The sequence below is a fragment of the Monomorium pharaonis genome, chromosome 5 (assembly GCF_013373865.1).
Source record: "Monomorium pharaonis isolate MP-MQ-018 chromosome 5, ASM1337386v2, whole genome shotgun sequence".
NCBI classification, from domain to species: Eukaryota; Metazoa; Arthropoda; class Insecta; order Hymenoptera; family Formicidae; genus Monomorium; species Monomorium pharaonis.
In genome coordinates, this window is record NC_050471.1 from 25,878,019 (window position 1) to 25,889,572 (window position 11,554).

The following is an 11,554-nucleotide window of genomic DNA, read 5'->3' on the forward strand; positions in this document are numbered from 1 at the left end:
GCTTTTAAAGCAAGATTGCATTGCAAATCTCAAAACTTTGCCTGAAATTCTAAGTTTTGTTCTTTGATACATGTGATGATACTTTGATTTGTACAGTGAGAGAATTCTCAAAAAGTACTAACTCTTTTCTTAATATTTCGAAATTAGTAAAATATTAAATTGATTAATTAGAGAATTAATTACATCTTTAGGTTTGTTTGCTCAAAATTACAATTCTTTAAAGAGAATTTAGCAAGAAGGAAAAAAATAAAAAATATTTTTTAATGATTTTATATTGTGATATATTATGATAACATATTTTATGTATGTAAAATAGTTTTATATACATAACATATATTAATAATAAAATTATTAATATTCTATTATTTAATAAAAATAAAAAGTATTTAAAGAGAAAAATATTTTAGATACAACCACCCAATATACTTCTTTAAACGCGCCTGAAGCGTTCACGTGTGTTCGGCGGCTCGACCGTCAACGAGCGATAGTGGGAAAACGGTAAGCGTCACCTCTGAAATCTGCTCGAAAAGGGCAACGTCGAGCATTGGTCTACGAGAATTACAGATTTTTAGTATTGGCAAGAAATCAAGAAGAGGTGAAGTAACAGCGTTTGGCAGCGTTTGACAGTCGACAATCATCCATTACAAGCGTTCACAATACAAGGAAAATATATTATTGAACACACAGTATACACAAGTATACAACAGTAGAGTTCTACATTCTGCCGAGTGATAAGCGACGAAAACTTATCAGTTATTTCATATTTTATTAATCATCTAAAAGGCGTCAAGTGTGTGTATGTGCGCCCCTAATACAAAAAAAAACTATTATATTAAGTAAATTGTCTTATTATCCTATTGTTTTATTGTTTTATTGTTTTTCTTACAAAAATAATGATATGAGTAAATGCGCCAACTGTAAGAATATTTATATAAAATTTATTTATTATAACTTTTTATTAAAATATTAAATAATAAGCGAGCTTAATGATCAAATAATTGAATGATTAAAATCAACTAACGGGATTATAGCGAAGCAAAAACTTGGCGTACCCGGGCATTTTTTCTATATTTCCAAGACTTTATGTTATTGATATCAATAAATATATATACAAAAATGTGATTAATTGGCTTGAGTTTTGTTTTACTATGTATCAGTTTTTGCTATCTGTTATTATTGATAACATTTCAATTTTTTAAATAATTTTTTGACAGATTTTATACATAGAATTTTCTAAAGTTTTTTTTTAAATATATTTAGCTAAATGTATTGATCTTATACTATTTTTGAATTGGGTTTTTGTACTTGACATATTTTTTTATCTTTATAAAATTTTTGATGGGTTATTATTTGTTCATTATTTTATTTGTACAAATAATTTCTATAACATTGATGGATCATTGCGTTTTAATGACCCGGGTACATCAAGTTCTTGCTTTACTATAATCCCGTTAGTTGATTTTAATCATTTAATTATTTGATTATCAAGCCTGTGTATTATTTAATATTTTAATAAAAAGTTATAATAAATAAATTTTGTATAAATATTCTTATAGTTGTCGCATTCACTCATATCATTATTTTTGTAAGAAAGACAATAAAACAATAAAACAATAGAACAATGAGACAATTTACTTAATATAATAGTTTTTTTTTTTATTAGGGGCGCACATACACACACTTGGCGCCTTTTTTACCTTTTTTAAAAAAAGAAAATTTTGTATGCATTTTGCAGTATTAAGCATCTTATTTAGAATATATATATTTTTGTAATAAAACAGTTATTATGTATAACTGAAATTGAATTATATTACACAATTTATTATATCATAATTCCCGGCTTTGTATATGAAAGTATTAACACGCGAGATTAATCAATCAATAAACTAAAAAACTCGCTTGTAATTTTTTCAACTCAATTTATAATTACACTTTGTTAAATATTTATTAAAATTAACGTTTATATTTTAATAATAGATTAATTAATAAATATGTATTATTTATTACTAACTTTTTCTAAAAATAATATATAAATATCTTTGGCACCTCTAGTTTAAATAAAATAATATTTATACAACACGCATTCTTTTGTAATTATGGTATAGTTGCAATCTAGCCATATGTGAGGTGGTATAGTACTCTATAATTTTTTTATTAGAGTGAAAATACTGCTACTATAATTTTTCGAGTAATTTTCCACCCCATAAGAGTTAAAATTCACTCTAATATATTAAATGTTCCACTCCAATAAGTTATTTTTTTTATGATTTTCCACTCCAATAAAAGTCCATTAGAGTGAATTCTAACTTTTATTGAGTGGAAAATCATTAAAAAAATTGTAGTGGCAGTATTTTCATTCTAATTTAGAAAGTATTTACTTCTACGACACATATCATTGTATGCAAATTATTATTACGTTTTTGATAGAGTTGACAGCTGTCAAAATTCAGTCGCGATGATAGTTACTCTCGCAGCACGAAGTGAGTTAAGCAAAAAACGGAATAATAGTGTGATACATAGTCTAACGCGCACTTTACAGTACACACGGATTTTTTAATGGATTAATATTAATTATATGATTTACATACAGATATATTACTTGAAATTTATTTATTTTTTATTCTCGCAAAGCAACATATCATCATGAATAACAGCAATTTATCAATATACAATATATATTTTATAACAGACCTGTCACAGATAAATCTTAATGACCTTTAGTGTTCGGCAGAAATGGTGTCCCTTTAACATAAAAATTGGGGATTGCGCCGATGTTGCATCCTTCACTAACGGCGCACGTTCAAGAAAGATAGAGTTATGAAGAGTGAGAAGACGTGATACCGATTCGCCGGTGTTCAATATCTGTTTCACTCGCATTCGATACTAATGACGTCTCTCGCTTAAGTGCAAGTGAAACAGATATTGAACACCGGTGAATCGGTATCACGTTTTCTCACTCTTCATAACTCTATCTTTCTTGTACGTGCGGCGTTGGTGAAGGATGCAACACCGGCAAGATCCCCAATTTTTTCGGTCCTCCCCGCAGTCCCCGCTTTCACTTCACCGCGCGACGAGTAACACGTACGGCGCTTCGTGTGTGAATGAATGATCGCCGCGCTGGACTCCGAGGACTGGACACCATTTCTGCTGGTGCGGTACTGGACAAAAATGACGATGACATACCTTAGTATAGAATACCGCGTACTAAATTGTGGACCAGTACTTTGTAAACGGAACAATAACCAGGGTTGGGAAGTAACGCGTTACTTGTAACGTCGTTACCGTTACCGTTACTTTACTAGATGTCTATGAGGCAGAAGTCAGAAGTAAAATGAGCATACAAAGGAGATTCTATGTATGTACATATATTGTTATTGTTCGACATACATATGTATAATAGAATAAAGAAGCATATGAATCATCGAGACACTGGCCTAATTTACACCGCGCGACCTGACCTATGCCCTAATCTATACCTATACCCTGACTTAAAGTAGGCTACTAATAAACTGTTTACACGCGTTATGTTGTGTGGCCTAAGATGGGTCACGGATCGTCAAAAAGTGGCCTGACCCAAACAAGTTTGCGAGCGTTTACACCGTTGTGAACTATCGGGTTGGGTCGAATATAGTGTATAGGTCGCAGACTAAACGTACGGTGTAAACGTGCTCACTCTGTATCAGTCTGTAAATTAATACCATTTTTTTGTTCCTTTATATAAATCATTTCAGAGACTAATCTTTTGTAATAATTGGGTTTATGGTTAAAAATTGTGACATTTTCCCAATCGAAATTATAACGCATTTCTATTCTATGTTTGGTGATAACAGAGTGTCTAGGAGGCTCAAGTTTTAAATTAGTAGCATGCTCTTTAATCCTGGTCGCAAGTTTTCTTTTAGTCTGTCCAACATATGTGGCATCGCAATCCAAGCAGTCAATTTTATAAATTATATTATTGTTGAAAAAATGATTCATTTTATTCTTTTGAACTTTTATGAACACATTTAATGTATTAATAATTCCAACTGTAAAAAAAATTTTATTCACCATTGATGAGGCTAACTCAGAAATATTTTTGATAAAAGGCAATGTAAAATATTTCTTCTTTGTAATAATTCCATTATTAATCTCATCAGTATTGTTGTTATTAACTAGAGCTTTATTTTTTGACAGTAACAATTTGTCATTAATTATTTTAATTCTTTTATTCATTTCTTTAAAAATTAAGTCCAAATACCCATTATTTTTGAGTGTTTGAATGCAATGTTCAAGATTTTTTTGGTAGTATATAGGGTGAGAAATAATAAAGCTCTGTCAATCATATTGTAAATATTCCCGATTTTATGACATAAGAGTGATGGCAGATATCTTTCTGAGTAAGTTCTTTTTTTAAATCAATCAATATAGATTGTGTTGTCTTTTATGATTAATAAAAGGTCCAAGAAACTAATTTTTCGTTCATTTTCTAATTCAATGGTGAACTGTAATCTCTCGTGGAAACTATTAAATGTGTTTAGAATATCATTGATTCTGTTCGATGGAGCGCATGAAACATCATTGGCATATCTATAGTAAAACGCTATCTCTAAATTAATCTTTTTTAAAGCTTTATCCTCGATATCCTGCAACACTAATTGTCAGCCATAATGGGGGACGACGGTGACCCCATAGGAGTACCGAAAGTCTGCTTATAAATTTTATCGTTAAATGTAAAATATGTGGAAGACAAGACAAGACAAGAATTTTATTGCTGAAATAAATTCGTTTTGAGGAATAGACGTATTTTTTTCAATATATGCCTATCTATCAATTATGCTGAGTATTGCAAGATCTTGAGGAACGTTGGTGAACAAAGAGACTGCATCTAAAGAAATAAGTAAATGCGAAGGTGGAATAGTGGTACCTATAAGTACTTTATACAATTCAAAGCTATTATCAGCTACTTTACTATTTTTAGGTAAACTATCTTTGATGATGTTGTGTAAAAAATTGGCCAACGAATATATAGTAAAGCCGTGCTAATGGAGGAAACAATAATTCTTATGCTAGCGCCACACTATGCGCGTATTCGCGATTCGTAATTCATAATTCGCGATTTATCTGACCATTCGACCAGCGAATCAGTGCGAATGACGAATTGCGCATGATGAATCAACGAATTTTCTCACCATACTATTTATGAACGTCAGATAAATCGCGAATTACGAATTACGAATCGTACGAATCGCGAATACGCGCATAATGTAGCGCTAGCATTAGAGGAGTGTCGATCTTATGAATTTTAAGTAAACCATACGCTTTCGGTAAAATAGAGTCACTTGAATGTAAACGGGAATAAGTTTTTTTGGAGATAAAATTATTATTAAGCCATTTCTTCAACATTTGGTTGAAGTTTTTTTCTAATACAGAAATAGGATCTTTTCTTATTTGCATGTAAGTATTTTGGTCATTTAATATTACTTCCATTTTTTTTAATGTAATCATTTTTATCAAGGGCCACAGTGACATTTCCTTTATGAGCTCTTGTGAAAATAACTTCAGGATGTTTTTTTTACAAAATCAGAAGTAATATTATGTAGATTGAGAATGCAACTATCATTTAAGTCTAACCTCGGAGTTTTTGTTAAAAATTTCGATTGGGAAAATGTCACAATTCTTGACCATGAACCGAATTATTACAAAAGATTAATCTCTGAAATGATTTATATAAAGGAACAAAAAAATGTGGTATTAATTTACAGACTGATACAGAGTGTCTCGATGATTCATATGCTTGTTTATTCTATTATATGTCAAACAATTACAATGTACATAGATTATGGATTAACAAATCAAACTTTCGCCTAGGGATTCTTAAAGAAGAGTCTTTGCCCTTTAATTAAAAAAAAATCATATAATCTGGATAGTTTTTTACAAAGCTACATCACTTTGAAGATTACCTAAAAATTTGGTCAAAGTTTTTGTCGCAATGCTTCTTAGACAGCACTTGTTGTCTAAGCAAGATTTTGGAATACTGACCGATTTACGCCCTCACGCAATTCTCCCTTTCTCTCGATCCAACTATCGAATTAACGGATATATAAACTGCCGAAAGAAAGTTAGGGACGAGTCAATCAGAAGTCGACAATCTGAAGTAACACACGACACTCTGCTTTGCGGGGTCGTGGACAGTGAACTCAACAGTGGTGGCAGCGCGTGTAGGATTTGCACTGCCAGAAAGATCAGCCAAACGAGGTACAACAGGTGCAATGTATTTGATGCATTGAAACGCGTTGCTGTAAAAATACATAACGTTTCAAATTTAATAGATAAACTTTGAGAATATATAAAGACAAGAGAGATAAAAAGAAATTTGTTGCAATTTGTGTAACTTTATTATCTTTTTGCATCCAAAATTCGGATAAAAAATTGTTTTAATCAAAAGCACAAATAGTTTAATGTAAAATATTATCTGTTTTAAACGAGTGTTTAGAAAATTTTTTTTTGTTACTAACTTTTTAACGAGCAACGGCTAAAATCTTTTGAACGTCACTCAAGAGGATAACCTTCATAAGTTATGAATCATAATATATGTCAAAGTCAAGATTGTCAGAGCGAGCTCCTCTGATCAAAATATTTACCTTTAAGATATATATCATATATATAAGTTATTTTTTATACAGACCCGAAAAAAATGGACTTATGCAATTATATATTAAATAATTATATGCTATTCGATCTTTTTATATCTAATTTATTTATATTTATATATAATCATATTATACCAATTTTTCTCGGGGTCTTTACTTTCTTAAAAATTCTAATATAAAAACAGCTTTTTAACTGTTTTCTCATACAGATACTTCGATATTTGTGTCTTTGTGATGTTAAATAATTATTAGCAGTTTTTTTCATTTTTTCGCTTTTGAACGAAAAAATATCTTTAACTTATTTTGGATTTTAACTAATCTGATATAATTGCTCCTTGCTCTTTTACTGCGTTACATTATATTATTTGACTCATTGACACATATAATCTAATTGATTTTTTAATTTATTTATTATTATATTTTTTATTAAATTTATTTATTTATATTTTTACATTCTTTTTCCAATGTTTATGAATTTTACATTATTATTAATAGCGATTAATTTATTTGGGAGGGACTGAAAAAGACTAACAATAAGTATATTCGAAACATTTCACAATTTATTAAATATTTTTGCAATTCTTTAAATATTTGCTTTATTAAATTTTATTTATAGACAACATCTTACAAAGCTCGTTCATTGACTTTGTATTGTAATTTACGTATTATGATAAGTGAACGAAACATGGAAACTGAAGCATATAGAACGCCGATACAGAATTTCTATGCCGGACAGTCGATCTTCATCACAGGTATTTATTTATTATGCATCTTACTAACTATGTGTGTATATAATATACTTTATTTTAAAACTCCTTTTTATTTGGGTAACTTTTATTTCAGTACTATTTCGTAATAATGCGCCTAAAATGCAAGTTTGCAAAACTTACTGTTTCTTTCTCGTTCTATAAAATTTTGCAGCCTTATTCACTTTTGCTAAATATTATAATTTATTTCTAATTGGCATTCGTTCATTATCACTTTTTTTCCTTTTGCAATCTATATTACTTTTTTACATATATTTTATTGCAATTTAAATAAATTCTTAGCTTTTTTTCCTGTGCTACGACTTATTGTAATGTAAATGTTTAATTTGTTTATGTGTTTTTAATTATTATGGCAATTTGCAGTAGCTGTACTGTTGTTGTCTCTTCATTTGTAATGCGTTTTAATTTTCAGTCAATCTAACAATTTCTGATATCTATAAATTACACTCAATAAAGTTTTCTTCTTATTATTATTATTATTAAGAAAATAAGTTATTTTTTAAAAATCAATTACTTTATGCCTTATGCTTCAAATCTAAAAGGAAATGTTCAAATTCTATCGGAATGCACGTGTCGTTAATGGTTTTGTAAAAGTAATTTTTTTGATTGTTTAAAAAATTTTAATATTATTTTATTAATGTTAAACACGCATATTACAAGTGTAAATTTCCATGCATTTTGGTTATTTTATTACACTACAAATAAAATTATATATTATTAATTTTTTTTATTTATAATTTATCGCTTTCTATATTAAATATAATCGGAGCATGATAATTTATTCAATGTTAAGGCACTTATGTAATATATTTAAATTCCGTTTCAATATTACTGTCAGAAAATCTAAAGTTACGTACACTGTAGATTTTTAATATTGGCAATAATATCGAAACGCAGCCTCCAAAAGTACATGCTCTCTTAATCGATTAAAAACGCCTTCCCCGGAGTGGTAACTTGAGTTTGCAAAAAAGAAAAGAGTCATATGGAGCCACAATTAAAGAATATAGTGCTTGTTTTTCCACAAATCTATTCTTGTTCAACAAAAATAATCCTTGTTCTAATAAATAATATTAACAGTTTTTCTAAAAAGATTTCCGAGTGCACAAAATGTACCTTCAATCATATACGTTGAAAGTTGACCAAGACGAGACAAATCATTAACTACTTCTCAGCCTTTTTTAATGTCTTCTTATACCATTCACTTGTGTTTTCGACAAATGTGACACTTGCCAAAGGCCTTTGTACCATTTTCAACGATTTGGCAGAAAAAATTTCGTTGGCAGCACAAAGTTTTAGACAAATTTTTTTTTCGAATTTTTTAAAATTCTTTATAAAAATCGCACTACACATATACGTGTATATGTGTATGTGTATAATTTACCCCTTTAAATTATTTTTTAGGGGGTAGCGGATTTCTAGGGAAAGTCTTGATTGAGAAACTCTTACGAAGTTGTGCCGATATTTCCACAATATATTTATTGATACGATCAAAGAAAGATAAACACCCCGACAGTCGACTAGACGAAATATTTGAAGAACCTGTAAATATCTAGAAAATAATATCAGATTAATATAATATACAGGGTGTTTCTAAAGCATCGGATTTGCTTAGCACCATGCGATAGAGAATGAAAATCTAAGAAGAAATGTCTAATACTATTTTTCGATGCGGTAAATAGTTTCGCCTCAATTCATTAATGTAATAAGTCAATAAGCGCGGAGGTACAAGAGAAAGTCAGTGAAAATACGTGAAGTTGACTCTCTGTTATTAAAAATTAAAAAATGCTTTTAATGCTAACAATTATCGATAAAATTCTTTGGAAGGCTACTAAAATTTTCAATAGAACTGTCGGTTACCGAGAAATATTTCCATTTTGACGGGACTTAGAAAATTTTCGAATTTATATCTTCAACTAAAGAAATTTTTTATTCCGCAGCTTATAGCTTGTGCTAATAATTCTCTATTGCATGGTGTTAAGCAAATCCAATGCTTTAGAAACACCCTGTATATCACAATATGTAAACTTATTATATGTATAAGATCTATGCAATCTGTGTAGCTTTACGATCGAGTAAAAGAGGAAGTACCCGATTTTCGCCAAAAAGTCGTCCCTATTATAGGCGATTTAAATGTCGAAGACTTTGGATTGTCAGCAAATGACAAGAACATGCTAATAAATGAAGTACTTAATTCAGATTACTCTACTTATTCTCTTATCTGTACTATAATATTCAACAAAAACTATTGCATATTTAAACAAGAGTATACATTTTATATATAGAGGAAGATCGCCAATACTAGACTATCAGTAAAAATTAATGACCGAAAGATATAAAATCGACGTCGAATTAATACATACTTTCGATGCAAAATACATCGATGTTATTTCAATGAGTCATTTGTTATTTCTCAATGGAATAGGTTTCTTAAAGTGGCAACCTTTTATTTCTTGAAAACTAAACATTGCATTGTATTATTAATACTGATAAAAACATGATTTATTTAGAGAATTAGGAAAATAAAAATTTATATACATTTATCATATATTTATGGAGCTTTTTGGTAAAGTAACTTCTTCAAAAGCAAAAATAAAATTTGCATTGTTTTTTATAAGTTACATAATTTAGGAAATAGAAAATACATTATTAATTACGTTATATTATTTTACATGTTTATAATTTTTTTAACTATTTTGTTTATATTTTTTTGTTTTGTTTTTTTTATAATGTGTATAAGATATAAAATTGTTGTGGAACATAATTACTCTTTGTTACTAAAAACAAAACAAAGATGTCTGATGATCTGTTATCTTTATAACAAAATTTCAAATAAATTGTACATTTCTGAAATAAATACAAAAGAAAAATACTAATAGTATTGTATTGATAATCTTTCTTTATCTAATTATAATCTATTTAAAAATATTAATTATAATCTAATTATAAATCATACTCTGATTATAACTTAATTATAAGTTAGCGTAGTTAAGAATTAAACTCCTTTTTTTCTAATTTTTTAACAGAAAACATTATAGTGCAATATTTATAATATAATATACATATAGGTATCGATAATTTTTCATATGGCAGCGAACGTACGTTTTAACGAAGAAATCAAAGTTTCTGCAGCAGCAAACATTGACGGTACTGCTAGTATCTTAAAGCTAGCAAAACACATGACAAATTTAAAGGTAATTCTTTTGTCTGACAATTACATATTAACACTTAGAAAAAAAAATTGTTCGATAAATTACAATCTCAATATATTTTATAGTTAATTTTTGCCTCAAACGTATTTTTATGTTTTATTTAAATATACAATGTTTAAAATTTTATATACTTGATCATGTTCGATTATATTCATCTTTATTTATTTTTAATTTATTATATATATTATATATGTTATTATATGTATTACATCTAGAAGTTGTACCTCTGTTATCGTATTGTATTGTGATTATATTATAATCCTGAGCTTGTCCATCCGGCTAGGAAACCGACTAAAAGACTTCAGCTCTGCTTCGAATTATAATTACTTTTTTTTTATTTATATTTTGCACAATGGCGTACATTTACATTTTATTTAATTCCGCCGTCAAGCATTGAAGATGGCTTAATGGAAAGCCGAAACGTTTGCAACACATCGATTCAGCTTAATTAAACTGTGACACAGCGGAACATTGTTAAATTGTCCTTATTCTCGCCCACGGATAACCGCACTGACTTTCCACAGTTCTATTTCTTGCGCATTAAATTTTGTGATTATATGGAGTCCTTCTTAATTTTGTTTTTTTTTTACTTTTAATTTTTAACATTTAAACACTATAAAAGTAATATTCTGAATTTTTTTATTATATGATTGTAGTTCCAAATATCATACTTTCTTTTCTCAATGAATAATAATAAATCCTTAACAACAGTTATTGGTATTAGTACGTTTATTTATTTAAAAAAAATTATAAATTAAATTTAACGATTTTTTATCTTGCAGTCATTTATTCACGTGTCAACCGTATATGCGAACTGCTTTGTGAACCATATTGAAGAACGATTCTACTCATACCCTATTAATCACAAAAATCTTATTATGTTTACACGTAATTTATCTGAAAATGTAATCAAGAAAAAGATATCTAGGTATGTGTAATATGCAATATA

At 28.7% G+C, this 11,554-nt stretch overlaps 1 protein-coding gene across 6 annotated transcripts in view; it reads left to right on the forward strand.

The window, feature by feature from the left end:
* Positions 1-11,554, forward strand: part of LOC105839657 (fatty acyl-CoA reductase wat) — a 52,268-nt gene that overhangs the window by 33,794 nt on the left and 6,920 nt on the right. For all 6 annotated transcript variants that reach the window (XM_036287726.1, XM_036287728.1, XM_036287727.1 and 3 more), the window contains 5 exons: positions 7,246-7,381; positions 8,798-8,937; positions 9,457-9,579; positions 10,462-10,587; positions 11,388-11,533. In XM_036287726.1, the coding sequence (XP_036143619.1) occupies positions 7,246-7,381; positions 8,798-8,937; positions 9,457-9,579; positions 10,462-10,587; positions 11,388-11,533 (671 nt within the window). The remainder of the gene's footprint in view (positions 1-7,245; positions 7,382-8,797; positions 8,938-9,456; positions 9,580-10,461; positions 10,588-11,387; positions 11,534-11,554) is intronic.